Raw genomic sequence first — 20,705 nt, 5'->3', positions numbered from 1 at the left:
ATGTATGAATACATGTTACAGGATACACATCTGGTAGCATTGTCCATGAAGCACATACTTAGCTGGGGATAAACTATGCTTACTATATTAAACAACAATGCAAAATCAGAAAGAAAAACACAGACAATTAGTTTTCTATGTGTTTATGCTGAAATATGGTATTGTGTTAAACTATGTACTTAGCTTCCTCTTCACACTTAAAGGGGCTCTCCGGTCAAACTGTATGTGCCTGCAGAGTTGTAAACCCTCACACAGTGTGCTCTGAACTCTGTGAAGATTCTTGCTGTCAGCACAAGGAATGGTGGTCATGTGACTGCACGTATGTGATATGCATACTCCTGGAAGAACCCTACAAGACTGCTTTCAACTTTGCATAATATACTTGCATTGAGCAACAACAGTCTAGTCAGGTTCTGGCTCGGAGGATTCTTATTGCATATTTGCTGTCACGTGCCCAACATTCCTGTCGCTGACACCCGAGAAGCCTCTCAGTGCGCAGTGCATGCTGTGTGAGGATTTACAAGTCTGCAGTTACATACGGGCAACCCCTATAACCCTGCATCAGGCATAATATGCCTGACAGTCACAGCTCACACGTTATTGTCCCTCCCCCTCTCCAAGGTGGCAGAGGATCCCTCTCCTCTCAGTACCTTCCTATCTTTAGGTGCTGCTTGAAACAGAGAGCAGGCATGACCTCCGTGACCTTTCAGGTTAATTGTGCCTTAAGGTTCCCACTTTTGAAGGTTTGTACTTTCTGGGTTTTTTTCATCAAAATTGTTTATTTAGTTCTTTTTATGAATGAATAATGCAAAGTTGGTGGATATTTCATAGAAATAAGTAAGGTTTTCTTAGAAAAAAGAGGGCCTGAACACATAATAATAATCTATGATATATGATAATATAATCTGCAAACCTTGTTTTTCTCTCTGCCAATGTGTTTCTTCTGCTGAGCTCTTTGGTCTTGCCCATGTTGTAGAGGTTAGAGTCTGACTGATTAATTGAGTCTGTGGACAGGAGTCTTTTATACAGGTGACTATGTAAGACAGCTGTCTTTAATGCAGGTAACGAGTTGATTAGGAGAATCTAACTGGTCTGTAGGAGCCAGAACTCATAGTGGTTTGTAGGGGATCAAATACTTATTTCTCACTGCAAAATGCAAATAAATTTTTCTTATTTATACAATGTGATTTTCTTGATTTTTTGGGGGATATTCTATCTCTCAATGTTAAAATTAACCTACCCTTAAAATTATAGACTGTTCATGTCTTTGTCAGTGGACAAATTTATAAAAGCAGCAAGGGATCAAATATTTATTTCCTTCACTGTATGTGCAAGGGCCTTAGTAAATATGGACTATAACGTTTCACAAAAAAATCTATATAAGCTTGTTTTAGAAGAATGTCAAACACTGGTATATACAGTGTGGAAAATAAGTATTTAAAACACTGCAGATTTTGCAAGTTTTCCCACCAACAAAGAAAGTAGAGGTCTGTAATTTTTATCATAGGTACACTTCAACTGTGAGAGACAGAATCTAAAAATAAAAAATGGAAAATCATATTGTATGAATTTTAAATACCTAAATTGCATTTTATTGCATGAAATAAGTATTTGATCACCTACCAACCAGCAAGAATTCATGCTCTCACAGACTTGTTAGTTTTTCTTTAAGAAGCCTTCCTACTCTGCACTTATTACCTGTATTAATTGTGACTGTTAGAACTTGTTATCTGTATAAAAGGCACTTGTCCACACACTCAATTAATCACACTCCAACTTCTCCACCATGGCCAAGACTAAAGAGCTGTCTAAGGACACCAGGGACAAAATTTTAGATCTGCACAAGGCTAGGATGGGCTACAGGACAATAGAAAAGCAGCTTGGTGCTTGGTAAAAATTATTAGAAAATGGAAGAAACACAAGATGACTGTAAATGTTCCTCAGTCTGGGGCTCCATGCAAGATCTCGTCTCGTGGGGTAAGGATGATTCTGAGAAAGGTCAGGAATCAACCCAGAACTACATGGGAGAACCTAATCAATGACCTGAAGAGAGCTGGGACCACAGTCTCAAACATTACTGTTAGTAACACACCACGCTGTCATGGATTCAAATCCTGCAGGATATGCAAGGTCCCCCTGCCCACCCCAGCACATGTCCAGGCCCATTTGAAGTTCGCCAATGACCATCTGGATGATCCAGAGAAGGCATGGTAGAAGGTCATGTGGTAAGAAGAAACCAAAATAGAACTTTTTGGTAACACCTCCACTTGCCAAGTTTGGAGGAAGAAAAAGGAGGAGTACGAACACAAGTGCATCGTCCCAACTGTGAAGCATGGTGGGAGAAACATCATACTTTGGGGGTGCTTTTCTTCAAAGGTTACAGGAAGACTGCACCATATTGAAGGGAGAATGGAGTCATATATCTCTAGATTTTGCCCAACAACCTCCTTACCTCAGTAAGAGCATTAAAGATGGGTAATGTCTGGGTCTTCCAGCATGACATTGACCTGAAACACACAGCCAGGGCAACTAAGGAGTGGCTCCGTAAGAAGCATCTCAAGATCTAGGAGTGGCCTAGCCAGTCTCCCGACTTGAATCCAATAGAAAATCTTTGGAGGGAGCTGAAATTCAATGTTGCCCATTGACAGGCCTAAAACCTGAAAGATCTGGAGAAGATCTGTATGGAGGAGTGGGCCAAAATTCCTGTTGCAGTGTGTGCAAACTTGGTCAAGAACTACAGGAAATGTTGGACCTCTGTAATTGCAAACAATGGTTTCCGTACCAAATATTAAGTTCTGTTTTTCTATTGTATCAAATATTTACTTCATGCAATTAACTGCAAATTAATTATGTAAAAATCATACAATGGGATTTTTTAATTTTTTTATTTTTAGATTTTTTCTTTCACAGTTGAAGTGTACCTACCATAAAATGACAGACCTCTCCATTGTTTGGAGGTGGGAAATCTTGCAAAATTGCAGGTGAATCAAATACTTATTTTCCCCACTGTATCTGGTTTCTTCCAATCTATGTAATGCCACAGAATCTATGAGGCAGCCTAAAATATATGCAGATTACCAAATATTTTAGTTTTATTTCTTGTTTTACTGCACAATTGAGATATTCCAAACCCTTAAGAATTTTAAATTTTTGACTCTGCACTAATAACAGTTTTATGAATTTCTTTTCAATTATATTGAATATTCAAGATATCTCATCATTGCTTCAGACTGCTGAAAACTATTTCTCCTCTGAGTATATGGCTCTTTGATACATCTTAAGATACTTCCATCCATAAATGCTACAAGTTTGCATTCATGTCATTGCCGAGTCTATGATCTGTAAATAGAGAACACATTTTGTACAATTTAATTGAAGCGACAATTTTAGGTTTTCCTGACTTTCTTTCCAAATCATACCAATTTAAAAACAGGTTTTGAATCTTTAAAAATTAAAAAGAATTGTAGCTGAATATGTCAAGATGTATTCTAATTTTATCTCTCATATTTAATTCATACTGATGTTTAATTGCAGTTCTACTTTTCATGGTTGGGATTTATTTTAGTGGTTGAAAAAAATCCTAAATATAAGAGTTCTGAATATATTTTAAAGTGCATCAGATAAGACATGAAAGAATTTGCTAAATAAATACACAAAAATTAGTAAAATGAATATACAATTATGGTAAGTCAGTTACTAAAGTTTGAGATAGATGCTGGGAAAGGAAGTTCTTTCTGCGCTCTCTGGAGTCACGACAAACCATTATTAAGGATAAAAATGTAGGTTTATTGTCTACGCGTTTCAGAGACAATAAACGCATAGACAATAAACCTACATTTTTATCCATACTAATGATTTGTCGTGACTCCAGAGAGCACAGAAACAACTTCCTTTTCCAGCATCTATCTCTGTTATATCCATAGGAAGCTGCAGAATTTGGAGTCCAGGCTTTATAGGTGTTGTGTCCCACACAACCCTACTAGATGAGCAGTTTTTAATACTTTTATGTAACATTTATTAATTGGATAAGACCCTATTGCACTCTTGCATTTTTCCATAGTTACTAAAGTTTGTCTCTCATCATTGGATCACATTTTTAAAGATAATTTGGATTTCCACAGTGGCAATAGGATTAATATTTGTTCAAGTCATATTAGCTTAAAACAGAAAACAAATAGATGAATTTAATATTTTAACTTTTAGTAGATGAGCTACAAAATAAGTGATCAGTTTAGATTTGATGTATCCTCTAGGACTGAGTTCATATATAAGATATAAACATTGCACCAGGCTCAGTTTTTTTAGCATAATGCAACTAAATGGAGCAGAACTAATATCAAAACAAATGCTAAAATTAATCTTTTTCCTTCAGGCTTCTTAACGATTAAATACCATGTGCTGCTCAGTTGTCAGAAACCCACATTACATGCACTGTTTTTGAATATGACACTGGACTGGCTCTGGCACATGTATGGTGTAAAAACGAATATGTCGGACAGGTGGGAACAATCCGATTGCAAATATTGGTATCAGTTCCTAAATCAGTTTTCTTCCAGTGTTTTTGTTAAATACCAGATGAGAACTACAATGTTGCGCTGGCCATATGTGAACCCAGTCTTAGGCTTCCTTGTGTCTGCCAGCAAAGTGAATGGGAAATTCACTTTGCCGTTCAGACATTGTGTGATTTTACGCAGCGCGAAAGCGCAGCTGCGTAAAGAATTGACATGTCAATTCTTTATGCAGCTGCGTCCTGTGCTTTCTCCTATTGTGGCCATTATAAGCGATGTAATTACGCGGCAGTGTTCACACACTGCGTAATTCCAGCACATTTTTATGGAGGCGCAGGAGAAACTATGGATACTCACCTATCCGATGGATGGGAGAGGCGTCCGCTCCGGTCCCGCAGCTTCCAGCATCTGCTGGAGTACCGTTCAGCTGACTGTAGCTTACCGGCTTCCGGTCAGCTGATTTACAAGCCGGTCAGCTGACAGTCAGCTGATCGCTTCACGGCAGATGCTGGAAGCCGCGGGACCGGACCGGACGCCTCTCCCATCCATCGGATAGGTGAGTATCCATAGTATTTTTCTTTTAAAGCAGTGTATGTACTGCAGCCAGAAGCTGTCTGTATATACACTGCTAGGGGGACACTCACACACACGACACATAGACAAAGACAGTACACACAGGACACACAGACACATACATTACATTACATTACATACATACCCATACAGACACATACATTACATTACATACAGGTGTCCATGCTCCTCACACTTCATTTCTCCTGCACCTCCGTAAAAAAACGCAGGAAAATACGCAATGTGTGAACGCAGCTTTATTGTAATAATGTTGAATTTAATTTTCTTGCTTGTTGACTTTCTTATTGGGATAAACTGAAGTTACGCCACCAATTACTCTAAATTCATTAATTAACTCCTTCAGCCCCAAGCCTGTTTTCACCTTCCTGATCAGGACAAATGTTACAATTCTGACCAGTGTTATTGATGTGGTAATAACTCTGGCATGCTTCAGCGTATCCCATTCTGATAATGTTTTATCATGAAATGTTGTACTTCATGTTAGTGGTAAATTTTTGTTGACATGATTTGCATTTACCTATGAAAATATTAAAAATTTGACAAAAAATGTGAAAATCCCGCAATTTTCAATTTTTATGCCCATAAATCAAATAGTTTTACCTCACAAAATACATAATAAATAACATGTACCACTTCTACTTTACATCAGCATTATTTTATAAACATATTTAACCCATTTACATCCAAAGGTGGTTTGTACATTAATGACCAGGCCAATTTTTACAATTCTGACCAGTGTCAATTCATGAGGTAATAACTCTTGAACGCTTCAACTGATCCCATTGATTCTCAGACTGTTTTTTATTGACATATAGAAGTTTATGATAGTGGTATAATTTATTTAATATGACTTGCGTTTATTTGTGAGAAAAACTGAAATTTGGCAAAAATGTAGAAAATTTCACAATTTTCAAAATTTGAATTTTCATGCCCTTAAATCAGAGAGATATGTCACACAAAATAGTTAATGAATAACATTTCCCACTAGTCTACTTTACATCAGCACAATTTTGTAACCCAATTTTTTTTACGTTTGAAAGTTATAAGGGTTAAAAGTTGACCAGCGATTTCTCATTTTTTCAACAAAATTTACAAAACCATTTCTTTTAGGGACCACATCGCATTTGAGGTTACTTTGAGGGGCCTTTATGACAGAAAATACCCAAAGTGACACCATTCTAAAAACTGCACCCATTTTTTTTTAATTTTTTCAAGAATAACATGAAACAACTGACCCCAAAATTTGTTGTGCAATTTTTCCTGAGCAAGCCGATATCTCATAGGTGGGGGAAAGCCACTGTTTGGGTGCACGGTAGGGTTTGGAAGGGAAGGAGTGTCATTTGACTTTTTGAATGTAAAATTTGCTTGAATAATTAGTGGACGCCATGTCGCGTTTGGGGAGCCCCTGATATGCCTAAATAGAGGAAACCCCCAACAAGTGACATTATTTTGGAAACTAAACCCCTCGGGGAACTTATTTAGATGTGTGGTGAGCACATTGAACCCCCAGGCGCTTCACAGAAGTGTATAACATTGAACCATAAAAATACAATTTTCAGATTTTTCCCACAAAATTTTTTTTCAGCCCCCAATTTTGCATTCTCATAAGGGTAACAGGAGAAATTGCCCCATACCATTTGTTGTGCATATTTGTCCAGAGTAATCTAATAACCCATATGTGGAGAAAAAGCACTGTTTGGGTGCACGGCAAGGCTTGGAAGGGTATTTGACTTTTTGAATGTAAAATTTGCTTGAATAATTGTGGACTCCATTTCGCGTTTGCGGAGCCCCTGATGTTTCTAAACAGAGGAAATCCCCCACAAGTGATACCATTTTGAAAACTAGACCCCTCAGGGAACTTATCTAACCCATACCATTTGTTGTGAAATTTCTCCTGAGTAAGCCGATACCCCATATGTGGGGAAAAAACACTTTGGGCAGACGGCAGAGCTGGGAAGGGAAGGAGCGCCATTTGACTTTTTGAATGTAAAATTTGCTTGAATAATTAGTGGATGCTATGTCGCATTTGGGGAGCTCCTGATGTTTCTAAACAGAAGAAATCCCCCACAAGTGATGCCATTTTGAAAACTAGACCCCTCTGGGAACATATCTAGATGTGTGATGAGCACTTTGAACCCCCAGGTGCTTCACAGAAGTTTATAACATTGAGCTGTAAATATCAAATTTTCACATTTCTTCCACAAAAATGTATTTCAGCCCCCAATTTAGCACTTTCATAAGGATAACAGGAGAAATTTCCCCATACCATTTGTTGTGCAATTTCTCCTGGGTAAGCTGATACCCCATATGTTGGTGAAAAACCACTGTTTGGGCGCACGGCAGGGTTCACAAGGGAAGGAGCACTGAGTGACTTTTTGAATGCAAAATTGGCTGGAATCGAGAGCGGATGACATGTCACGTTTTTCCCTGATGTGCCAAAACAGTGGAAATCCCCCACAAGTGACCCCATTTTGGAAACTACACCCCTCAAGCATTTTATCAAGGGGTATAGTGAACATTTTTAACCCAGAGGTATGACACAAAATTTTATAACATTGGGTCATCATATTGTATATATTGTCATTAGTCTTGAGCGCAAGTGCTCATTATTTGAGTTTACATCGGGAACTCAGGTATGCACCAAGTATTGCGGGTGCTCGAGTGACACACTAGAGTCCCTGTCCTGCATGTTTCATGGTTGTTAGATACTCAAAACAAACATATGGGGATTGCTCGTGTATTAAAGGCAATCCCCCTATGTTTTTTATGGCTGTATAACATCCGTGAAACATACGGGGTGGGGACTCGAGCAGGCACCCGCGATACTCAGTGCATACCTGTGAATCCAATGCAAACTCAAGTAATGAGCACTTGTGCTCAACACTAGTCACCATATTGTCATATATTTTCTTTACTCTTGAAAAAAATCACAATTCTAATTCTAACTGTAATCCTAACTCCAACACAACCCTAACCCCAATACAACCCTAACTCCAATCCTAACCCTAATCATAACCCTAAACCAACCCTAACCCTAACACAACCCTAACACTAACACAACCCTAATCCAACCCTAATCCAACCCTAACCCTAACACAACCCTAACCCTATCTAGAGGGATCCATTCACTATAGTGAGGCAGAAGAGTTACTCTGGACTCCGTCTGGTCTCTGTTTAGCGGTGTCCTTTTTTTCAGAGGTTCACAAAACTGTGGCCGACGGCACTTTTATGCACACCTAATAAGAAGACGGACATAGTGAGATCACAGGCCAGACGGCGTCCATGGTGCCTCCATCTGCCTCATTATAGGGAATCTTCCACCAAGGGTTCTGTCAGAACCATGTATTTTAGAGATTTACACGTAAACCCCGGTATAAGTGCTCTGCACAGAGCACAGAATAGACGCGAGCCGAAAAATTCCTACAAAAATGTTTCTTTAGTCTCAAATTTTTCATTTCTACAGAGGTAATAGGATAAAATGAGCCATACAATTTGTTAAGCAATTTCTTCTTAGTACATCGATACCCCTTATGTGGTCAAAAACCACTGTTTGGGCACCTGGCAGGGTTTGGAAGAAAAAGCGCATCATTTGACTTTTGGAGCGCAAAATTTGCTGGAATCAATAGCAGATGCTATGTCGCGTTTGCAGAGCCCAAAATGTACCCAATAAGTAGAGACTCCCTGACAAGTGACCCCATTGTGGAAAATAACTTATTTAGAGATGTGATGACCACCTTGATCCCACAGGTACTACACGAAATTTTAAAACATTGAGCTGTGAAAATGAAAAGAAACATTTTATCCTCAAAAATGTTGATTTACCTCAAATTTTTCATTTTCACAAAGGTAACAGGAGAAAATGGACAATATAATTTGTTTTGAAATTTCTCCTGAGTACATCGATATAGAATTACGAAATAGATTACGGATGCTGCACAAATACCCCTGACATGCTAAAACAGCAGAACTCCCACAAGTGATGCCACTTTGGAAACTACACCTCTCGAGGAATTCATCTAGGGGTGTAGTGAGCATTTTTAACCCTCAGTTGATTCACAGAATTGCATAACATTGGGTTGAGTCAATAGCAAACATTGTTTTCCACTAAAAGTTGCTTTGGCCTTAAGCTTTCAATTTTCAGAAGTGATAATAGGAGAAAATGTGAAGTATAATTTGTTGTGCAATTTCCTTAGTATGCCTATACCCAATATGTATTCAAATAGTACTTTAGAGGCACAGAGCAAAGCTCAGAAGGGAAGAAGTGCCATATTGAAGTTCACGTTTTGCTGCAATGGCTTGAGGGTGCTATGTCACATTGGCAGAGCCCCTGGGATGCCAGAACAGTGGAAAACCACATAAGTGACAACATTTTACATACTACACATTTCAATATATTCATATAAAGCTGTGTGCCCACGATGTGTTTTTTAAGCATTCCGCAGCGGCAAAAATGCTGCAGAAACGCTTAAGAAATGCATGTTAGAAGGCCTGCCATGTCCCCCAATGATAATCCGCATGTGCTGTGCACATGCTGCGGAAATTTCCGCTGCGGATTATCATTGCAGAAAAAAACGCAGCACTACCAATTATTTTGCGGAAGTGCTGCGTTTTCGCCGCCATTAACTTGCATTAGAACGCGCCAATTCCACAAGACTGCATCTGTACTTGCGTAATTGGCGCGTTCTAATGTGCAATGGTACCCGGGTGTAGAAGAGAGGAGAGTCTCATCCACACACATGTACCATTAAAAAAGCTGTAAAAAAAGATTAAAATAAAAAATAAATGTATACTTTCCTTCTGGCGGCCCACGCTGCGCTCCTCCTTGCTTCCCGGCACTTTGCGGTGAAATGTAGGACCTGCGCTGATGTCAGAGTCATGTGACGGGTCACGCGACGCTGACATTGGCAGGTCCTTCAGTGTACCGCTGCCGTCAGCCAGGACTGAGCGAAGCAAGACAGAACGGGCCATGGGAGGGTAAGTATATATCTATTTTTTTATTTTTTGACATTCTCTCGGGTCACACTATATAAATCCATGCTGTTTGCCCGGATTTATATAGTGTGACCAAGTTGTCAAGCACTTTCCAAGTGATTTTAAAATCGCTTGGAAAGAGCTTGTCAACCCGCATGCGGAAATGCAAGTGAAGAACGCTTCACTTCCGCATGTCCCTGACAGGAAAATGCATGTACAATCCGCATGCGTTTTTTTCTGCAAGGGAGATGCAGAAATGCTCAGGAAAAAATCCTGAGCATTTCTGCATTGTGGGCACATAGCCTAAGGGTGCAGTAATCTTATTGACACCACAGGTGTGTCACAGAATTGTATACCATTTGGCAGTGAAGAAAAAATAATTAAAATTTTACCAATAACAGTATCGGTCGTGTGGCTGCACAGTACTTCTTAGCCATATGGCTAGACTCGGGAGTGAAGGAATGTTATTTGACTCTTGGAGGACAAATTATCATAGATTAGTTTGCGGACTCAATATACAAAGCCTCTAAGTGCCAAAATAGAAAAAAATCCTCCTCAAGTGACCCCATTCCACTCTGGGAATTTATATACAGTTGTTGTGACACTTTTGACTCCACTGGTGTTTTCCAGAAACAAGCAGCAGTTGATGTTGATGAGTCAAAATTGCAAATTTGCCATTGCAGTGCTTATACATTGTATTGCCCAGTACAATGTAGTGCCCAGTACGTTGTAGTGGCCAGTACATTATGCCCAGCTCGTGCTTCATGTACAAAGTAAATTAAGTCTCTACAGATGGTAAATATGTGGACACTAAATGTGGTTTAGGCACACTGGAGCTCAGAAGGGAGGGGGACATTTGGATTTTGCTGGATTTCTTTTGGGGGGTGAGGAGCCATAGCATTTTTCCAGAGCCTTTGTGCTAAGAATAATTTGGAAGCCCCTTATATTTCCATTGACAGATGACAGACTTGAGTCGGAATTTGCTTTTTTTGTGGATAGATTTGAAGCTTTTACTGGTAACATTTTACATAACATTTTTGGATCACATTTATCCTGCGCTCTATGCTGAGCACTTACATCGGGTTTCCATCTCAATTTCTGAATGACGTGATTCAGACGAAACCCCCAATGTGTCCATTCACTATAATGAGGCAGCAGCGTTACTCTGGCCTCTGTTCAGTGGTGTCTTTCTTTTCAGAGGTACACAAAACTGTATTTTTTTGCCTAGTTTTTTATTTAGTTATTTTTTATTATATTCACTGATGGGGTTGACTAGTAGGACAATTTTATGGGACGGATCATTTTGAATGTGACAGTACCAAATATGTGTACTTTTTTTGTTTATTTTGGTTTTTGCATAAATATACATATTTATTTGTTTAATATTTCTTCATTTATTTGTTTATTTTTTTTTACTTTTTTGTCACTTTTTTACTTAGTCCCTCTACGGGTCTTTAACTTTTATTTTCTGCACCAGCACTGCAATGAATTATACCTGTCAGTGCTTCACTGACAGATCACCTTTTAGACCATGCTGCCGGCACGATTGCCATGCATTTTTTCCAATGCATCGCATAGGAAAAGCGCAGACAAAAATGCACAAAGAATGGACATGCTGCTTCTTTTAACTTACATGAAATTCTGTAAGGAAAAATCCTGATCATGTGCACAGATATTGCAACTTTTCATAGAAAATGCTGGGATAAGGTTTGCAATGCGTTTTTGGGGCCAATTCCTCACTTATTTGCCGCTTCAAAAACGCATAAAAAACGCACCGTGTGCACATAGCCTAAATCTATGGGATCCTTTTTCTAGCTTTCCTAGACTTACATTGAGGAATGACCTCCAACTGTTCCTCTTAACCCTGGTAGGAGTGGGTTTCAAACCAACAAATCTGTACAGACTGGAGCCATAATCAGTCATTTTATATGAGGTAGAACCCTCTTTTCAGAGAACTAACTCATAATGACGGTGTCGCTGTTAGAGATAACATCATACTATTATGATTGAGATGAGTGATGTGCCTTATATTCAAAAATACCTCCCTCTTCTTCTCCACTAATCCATTTGTGAGAGCCAAAAGTCTGCATTAAATAGTACTACTGCATGGACATCTGGTGCCAGTGGTAGTGGTGGTGATACTTCTGCTGCTGCTAGTAGCTTCCACATTAATAGCTATGGGTATTTTTTTTTACACCTCCTCGTCCATTGCTATTCCCACTTTTTTACCATACATTTTGTAGAACATTATAATTAACTTTTGACATTATTTTTGACCCAAATTATCGAACTCTTGCCAAAAAGAATGTAATAAGAAAAGCTAGGTAGGTATGTACATGTACAATAAAATGTGTCAGCAGACCACGGTATAGATGTGGCATGTATGGTTGTCATATTGGACTAGTAAAGTAGGTGTACAAAAACAGACATGCAAAGTTCAATGTCAATGTTATTTGTTTTCCTTTCCATTTAAAAAAAATCCCCTCCCTTCTCATAAATAACTAATTAAGAAATGTTTGGTAGGTACATGAGCAAAAAGCCAGCACCTGTAAGAGGGCTCTTTATGGGTATGGCATGAATGCATGAAAAATGTAATTTGTGAAACGTGCAGTACAAGATTAAAATAATGTTTTGCGATACTCACACTTTGTGAGGTAGACAGTCACAATTAAAATAATGGATTTTGAGGAATTTTCTTTTGTATGTATAAAGAACGATTATTCTCCCTTCCCCCCAAAAAATAAGTATTGCACAAGAAATGTAAAAGAAATGTGGCAAGTTTCATGTGACAAGTAAGAAAGCACTTTTTTTAAGTTAAAAACTATTGTCCTGTGTTGTTTCTGCCTTTTAGTGCATTATGAATGAAGAAAAAAATATAGAATTGAGATTCAATGCCGCAGGACGGATACCAGCAACACTATATCACCTATGATTCACATTGAGTCTGGCATGCGTCTGGCATGCTGCAGACAACTCCCCTATCTCTCTCCCCCTTTCAATTGATCTCTATATTATTCCCATACTTCTATTCTTATCTTCTTCACTGACGCAGTTGTTTAACATATGACTGCCTGGAATATTTGCCCAAGTTTTAGGAATTCACCTTCTTGTTTCTATTGCTGAGCTTTTAGCTCTGTCACACTCTCTGCATCCTAAATCATTTGCAAATGGTTGCTGCATTCTCTGCTTAGGTTTTTTACAGGCTATAGTAATCCCTCCTAATTGTCTATGCTACGGCAAGTTATGTGATAACTGCAAGACATTGTGGGCAAGCTCGATTGGTTGCACCTGAGGTCCTGTCAGCCTTCTGTGACTGACGCAATCTTCTGTACTGTGTAAAATGGTGGCCTGCATTTTTATGATGATTTGTTGGATTTGAATTGCAATTTGTATGAATTTCCCAGGACCTGCGATAAAAATTGATTCAAATGCAATATTCATCAAATCCATTCAATTATTTATACTATCTACTTCTTATCTGTTTACCAACTCATATTCATTCATCTACTTTATCTATCTATTTTTCTACCTATCTATCTATCATCTATCTATCTATCTATCCATCTATCTATCTATCCATCTATCTATGTAATATGTGTGAAACAGCACAGTGGCTCAGTGGTTAGCACTGCAGCTTTGCAGCGCTGGGGTCCCTGGTTCATATCCCTCAAAGGACAACATCTGCAAGGATTTTGTATATTCTCCCCGTGTTTGTGTGGGTTTCCTTCTGGTTCTCCGGTTTCCTCCCACATTCTACAGACATACTGATAGGGAATCTAGATTGTGAGCCCCAATGGGGACAGTGACAATAATGTCTGTAAAGCGCTGTGGAATATGATAATATCTATCTAACAAATGGTTAATGTTGGGATTTACCATGCCAACGACATGCAGAATTCATGTAGGTTGAGATCTTATTCAAACCTTACGGGATTGTAAAGGGAGTAAGAATTTCTATGCAAAATTCCTATTTTTTTTAGACAAGATATAAAGAAATAATACCCTCATGGTCCCGGTGGTCCCAATTTATTGTTTTAGCAATGATGTAACTGTCACAGAAACATGTAACCACTGCAGCAAATCATTTGTATGTTGTCTGCAGCAGTCATACTTCCCAGTGACAGAGTTGACAATACTGCAGCAGTAAGTAGAGACCAGTGGAGGAATGATTAGCATTGGATTAAGAACGGTCGGGCAATGGTGAGATTAGTATTATTATTTTTTTCAAACTAGTGTGAGCATTTTAAACAAAACGCTTCTTTCCCACACAACCCTGTTAAAGCATATAATTATCTTAAAAGGGAGTCCTCGTCCATGTAGTGGATGATTTGAATCTGTCCTCTTAACGAATTTGGCCCTTTTTGTAAGAACTGTGTGCCACAGCAAGAAATTAACTCTAATGAACGAATTGCGTACATCTCTGTCATAATTTACACCACAATTTTGGCGTAAATTACAGTTTAACTTGTCGGCTGCTAATGGGCACACAGGATCCCTGCTAAGTTCCATCCATGCTCAAAAGGTTGCTGGAGCTGGCCATGACAGGCGTAAAAATGGCAAAACTTGAAAAATATTTGCACAACTACTAGTTGTGAAAATATTTTGTGAAATTTTAAACATTTTTACACCAGATTTCTAATGAAAATTGTTTAATGATTCAAATTGATATATGAGGGTTTAACAGTGAATACACTTTTACAGCATATTAGTCACTTGTTACATTTACCACACTTTTTTTTACTTTTGTTTGCTTTACTGTTTTTATTGTTTACATTAAAAGTCTGAAGAGTGAAGCCCCCGTCTCACATAGCGAGATCGCTAGCGAGGTCGCTGCTGTGTTACGGTTTTGGTGACGCAACAGCGACCTCACCAGCGATGTCGCTATGTATGACACTTTGCAACGATCCTGGATGATATTTTGGTCGTTGCTGTCCCGCTGGTCAGCACACATCGCTGTGTGTGACCAGCGGGTGCAGCGATCAGGCTAGAAACTATGGTAAACATCGGGTTACTAGGGGCACACGCGCACCTAGAAACCCGTTGTTTATCATGGTTATGAGCCTGCTAAAGTGAGTGGTAACCTCCCGCTCACTGTAGCAGAGTGGTAACCATGATAAACAACGGGTTACTAGGAGCACGTGTGCCCCTAGCAACCCGATGTTTACCATAGTTACCAGCCTGCTCCTGCTTCAGCAGGCTCGTAACCAGGAGCAGGACATCGTGGAAAGATTCTTTCCACGATGTCGCTGCTCCCCTGATTGTTGGTGAGACTGCCTGTTTGACAGCTCACCAGCGACCACATAGCGACGCGGCAACGATCCTGGACAGGTCGTATCGTTGTCGGGATCGTTGCAGCGTCGCTAAGTGTGACGGGGCCTTGACTCATTCGTTTGGATAAAGCAACAAGTTTAACATTCAGATAAAAGATTGCCATTGACTTTAAATAAATTGTGGCAATTCAAATTACAATACTAGTTCAAGTTTGTTTTTAAACTATTTATATACACATCTTTTTTTTCCATGCAGGTACCTCTGTTATTCAGGTGACAGCTACAGATGGTGATGACCCTACATATGGAAATAGCGCCAGAGTTGTTTACAGCATTCTTCAAGGACAACCATATTTTTCAGTCGATCCCAAAACAGGTAGGCATGTAAAGTGTCTACATGTTTATCTTGTTGTCTATGCAGTCATTAAAATATTGAATTTTTCTCTATTTAACATGTTCTACATGTCAAAATATGGTTAACCTTTAACCCTTTCGCGCCAGAGCATGTTTTCGCCTTTGTGACCAGGCCAATTTTTTAAATTCTGACCACTGTCAATTTATGAGGTAATAGCTCTTCAACGCTTCAACGGATCCTACTGATTCTGAGACTGTTTTTTTGTGACATACTGTACATCATGATAGTGGTAAAATTTCTTCGATATGACTTGCATTTATTTGTGAAAAAAACAGAAATTTGGTGAAAATGTTAAAAATTTCGCAATTTTCAAACTTTGAATTTTCATGCCCTTAAATCAGAGAGATATGTCACACAAAATAGTTAATAAATAACATTTCCCACATGTCTACTTTACATGAGCACAATTTTGGAACCAATTTTTTTTGTTAGGAAGTTAGAAGGGTTAAAAGTTGACCAGCGAATTCTCATTATTCCAACAAAATTTACAAAACCATTTTTTAGGGACTGCATCATATTTGAAGTGACTTTGAGGGGCCTTTATGACAGAAAATACCCAAAAGTGACACCATTCTAAAAACTTCACCCCTCAAGGTGATCAAAACCACATTCAAGAAGTTTATTAACCCTTTAGGTGCTTCACGGGAATTTTTGCAATGTGGAAGAGAACAATTTTCACAAGGGTAACAGGAAAAAATGGACTACACAATTTGTATTGCAATTTCTCCTGAGCACGCTGATACCCCATATATGAGGGAAAACCACTGTTTGGGTGCACGGCACGGTTCGGCAGGGAAGGAGCGCCATTTGACTTTTTGAATGTCAAATTTGTTTGAATAATAAGTGGACGCCATGTCACATTTGGGGAGCCCCTGATTTGCCTTATGTGCACAAACAGTGGAAACCCCCCACAAGTGACTCCATTTTGGAATCTAGACCCCTTAGGGAACTTATCTAGATGTGTGGTGGCCACCTTAAACCCCCAGATGCTTCACAGAAGTTTATAATATTGAGCCGTGAAAATACAATTTTCACATTTTTCCCACAAAAATGTTTTCATCCCCTAATTTTGCATTTTCATAAGGGTAACAAGAGAAATTGCATGATGAAATTTGTTGTGCAATTTCTCCTTAGTACGCTGATACCCCATATGTGGGGGAAAACCACAGTTTTGGCGCACTGCAGCGTTCGGAAGGGAAGGAGAGCCGTTTGACTTTTTGAATCTAAAATTAGTTTGAATAATTAGCGGACGCCAAGTCGCATTTGGGAGCCCCTGATGTGCCTAAACAGTGGAAACCCCCACAAGTGACACCATTTTGGAAACTAGATCCCTTAGGGAACTTATCTAGATTTGTGGCGAGCATCTTGAACCTACAGGTGCTTTACAGAAGTTTATAATATTGAGCCGTAAAAAAAAAATGTTCACATTTTTCCCACAAAAATGTTTTTCATCCTTTAATTGTGCATTATCATAAGGGTAAAAGGAGAAATTGTACGATGAAATTTGTTGTGCAATTTCTCCTTAGTACGCCGATATCCCATATGTGGTGGAAAACTACTACTTTGGCACACGGCAGGGCTTGGAAGGGAAAGGAGCGCTATATTGGCTGGGATAGGTTGCAGACACCATGTCACATTTGAAGAGTCACTGACATGCAGAAACAGCTGAAACCCCCACAAGTGATGCCATTTTGTAAACTACACCTCTCAAGGAATGCGTCTAGGGAAGTAGTGAGTATTTTTTAATTTTTAACCAGAGAAAAACTTTTTAGCCTCAGATTTTACATTTTCACACAGGGCAATGGGTAAAAATGGTGCCAAAATGTGTCAGACAATTCCTTCTAAACGTGACAATACCCCATATGTGTCTGTACAGTACCACTTAGCCATACGGCGAGACCGGGGAGGGACAGAGCACTATTTGACTCTTAGAGAAGAAAATTATTGTAGAATAGTTTGCGGACTCCATATACACAGCCCCTAAGTGCTAAAAGATCAGAATCCCCCCTCAAGTGACCCCATTTTGGAAATTATACCCCTGTGGGAATTTACCTACAGGTGTAGTGACAATTTTGACTCCATGGGTCTTTTCCAGAAACAAGCAGCAGTGGATGTTGCTGAGTGAAAATTTCAAACTGCCGTTGAAGTGACCAGTATGCTGTAGTGACAAGTACGTTGTGCCCAGCTCATGCTTCTGGAGACATGCACCTGTAAATTAGGCAAGCTCTCATCGCTACAGGAATGCCAAACATGTGGACACTAAATGTAGTTTAGGCAAATTGTGGGGCTCAGAAGTGAGGGAGGCATTTGGATTTAAGAGCACAACATTTTCTGAATTTCTTTTGGAGGGAAAGGACCATTTTGCTTTTCCAGAGCCTTTGTGCTACCAGTAACTTGGATGTCCCTTATAATTTTAACAGATGACGGACCTGAATGGGGACTTGATTTTTGTGAGGACTGAGTTGAAGCTTTTATTGGGAACATTTTACATAATGTATATCTGGCGCTCTAGGCTGAACACATACATCAGGGTTTCCATCTAAATCTCCAAGTGATGTAATTCAGATGAAACCCCCGCAGGATCCATTCACTATAATGAGGCAGCAGAGTTACTCTGGACTCCGTCTGGCCTCTGTTTAGCGGTGTCCTTTTTTTCAGACGTGCACAAAACTCTGGCCAACCACACTTTTATGCATGCCTAAAGAAACTGACACCGCGGGATCACAGGCCAGACGGCATTCACAGTGCCTCCATCTGCCTCATTACAGGAAATCTTCCACCGGGGGTTCTGTCTGAACCATGTATTTCAGAGATTTACACAGAAACCCCAGTGTAAGCGCTCAGCATAGAGTGCAGGATAAATGTGAGCCGCGCCTTACTGTGATCTTTGGGAGACATAATAAACAAATCAGCAGCAGGTGAAGAATTGGTTTTATTAATTTTTTTCGCCTTTCCTGGTGCGGTATAAGTGATTAGATTACTTTATTCTTTGGGTCGGTGCGATTACAGCTATACCAGATTCATATCGGGCTTTTATGATTGACAGCTGTCACACACTAAAAGACGCTGTTTTTGCAAAATCTAGTTTCTGCACCGCCATATTTTGAGAGCTATAATTTTTCCATATTTCGGCCGACAGAGTCATGTAAGGGCTTATTTTTTGCGAGACGAGTTGATGCTTTTATTGGTACCATTTTTGGTTATGTGCAATTTTTTGATCGCTTTATATTCCGTTTTTTGGGAGGTAAAATGAACAAAAACCAGCAATTCAGGATTGGTTTTTTGAGTTTTTTTTTATGCCATTCTGCGTGTGATAAAACTGATAAGGCAGCTTTACTTTTCTGGTAAGTACGTTTGCAGCGATACTACACTTATATCTTTTTTTATGTTTTGGCCCATTTACACAATAAAACTATTTTATAGTAAAAAAATTTTTTTTGCATCGCTTTATTCTGAGACCTATAACTTTTTTATTTTTTGGCTGATGGAGCTGTATGGTGGACAAGAACAAGCAGGACAACATGACGTTTTCAGCGGTATCATTTTTATTTCCATTTGACTTTTTGATCACATTTTATTCCACTTTTTGTTTGGCGATATGATGAAAAATCATCGTTTTTTGCTCCGTTTTTTAATTATTTTTTTTACGATGTGCACAGAAGGGGTTAATTAGTGTGATAGTTTATAGATTGGGTTGTTCCGGACACGGTGATACCAAATATGTGTACTTTTTTTGTTTTTGCATAAATATATGGATTTATTGGTTTAACACTGTATATATATATATTTTATTTTGTGATTTTTTTAACAGTTTGAAAACATTTTTAGATTTTCTTTTTACATTTTTACTTAGTTCCTGTATGGGACTTCAATTTTAATTTTTCCGATCACTGGTCTCATGCAATGCAATAGACATGTATTGCATTGCATGAGAACTGACAGTTTTACACTGTCATTATCTCCTGCTAGGCTCAGCTGCTGGCTGAGCCTAGCAGGACACTGTGTATGGCAGAATCGGAGGTGGTCATGTCACCTCCGGCTGCCATGACAACGCCAGGTCCTATCAGCTATCACGGGGGCCATCAGAAAGGTGAGTGGACGACCCCTTCTCCTCTCAGTATCTCCTAAATGCCGCGATCACTATGGATTGCTGCATGTAGGAAATAGCAAAGGGTTAAAATCTTTGGGACCTGATCCAATAAGGTCCCGATGATGTCCCCTGTCAGAGCTACTGCTCTGCACCGCACCGGTAGCACTTGCAGGACCCTGGGGATCCTGAGCGCTGCGGGACCACCGTCCGTTTATAAACGCCGGCGCTGCACAGAGCCCAGGCAGCGGCCACGTTTATATACAGTGGGTGGTCGGGAAGCGGTTAAATCCTGTCCCTATAAAGCTATTTTTAATTTATTTTATTGGTCATTATAATTATTGTCATGCGTACATATATAAATATATATATATATATATATATATATATACATATATACAAAAATACTGTGTGTGTATGCATATACAGTGGTGGCCAAAAGTATTGGCACCCCTGCAATTCTGTCAGATAATACTCAGTTTCTTCCTGAAAATGATTGCAATCACAAATTCTTTAGTATTATTATCTTCATTTAATTTGTCTTCAATGAAAAAACACAAAAAGAATTGACCTAAAGCCAAATGGGATACAATTCCAAACCAAACCTAAAAAAGGGGGTGGACAAAAGTATTGGCACTGTTTGAAAAATCATGTGATGCTTCTCTAATTCGTGTAATTAACAGCACCTGTAACTTACCTGTGGCACCTAACAGGTGTTGGCAATAACTAAATCACACTTGCAGCCAGTTAACATGGATTAAAGTTGAGTCAACCTCTGTCCTGTGTCCTTGTGTGTACCACATTGAGCATGGAGCAAAGAAAGAAGACCAAAGAACTGTCTGAGGACTTGAGAAACCAAA

The 20,705-nt window shown here is 39.2% G+C and overlaps 1 protein-coding gene across 2 annotated transcripts in view; it reads left to right on the top strand.

Annotated features, from left to right (window-relative positions):
- Positions 1 to 20,705, top strand: part of CDH18 (cadherin 18) — a 1,254,587-nt gene that overhangs the window by 608,038 nt on the left and 625,844 nt on the right. For both annotated transcript variants that reach the window (XM_073678632.1, XM_073678633.1), the window contains exon 4: positions 15,600 to 15,719. In XM_073678632.1, the coding sequence (XP_073534733.1) occupies positions 15,600 to 15,719 (120 nt within the window). The remainder of the gene's footprint in view (positions 1 to 15,599; positions 15,720 to 20,705) is intronic.

This window comes from Phyllobates terribilis, unplaced genomic scaffold, assembly GCF_046119375.1.
Source record: "Phyllobates terribilis strain yellow unplaced genomic scaffold, ASM4611937v1 Scaffold_4__5_contigs__length_816908805, whole genome shotgun sequence".
Classification (NCBI taxonomy): Eukaryota; Metazoa; Chordata; class Amphibia; order Anura; family Dendrobatidae; genus Phyllobates; species Phyllobates terribilis.
The sequence above is the reverse complement of the archived record's forward strand: the minus strand, read 5'-3'. Positions and strand labels throughout refer to the sequence as shown.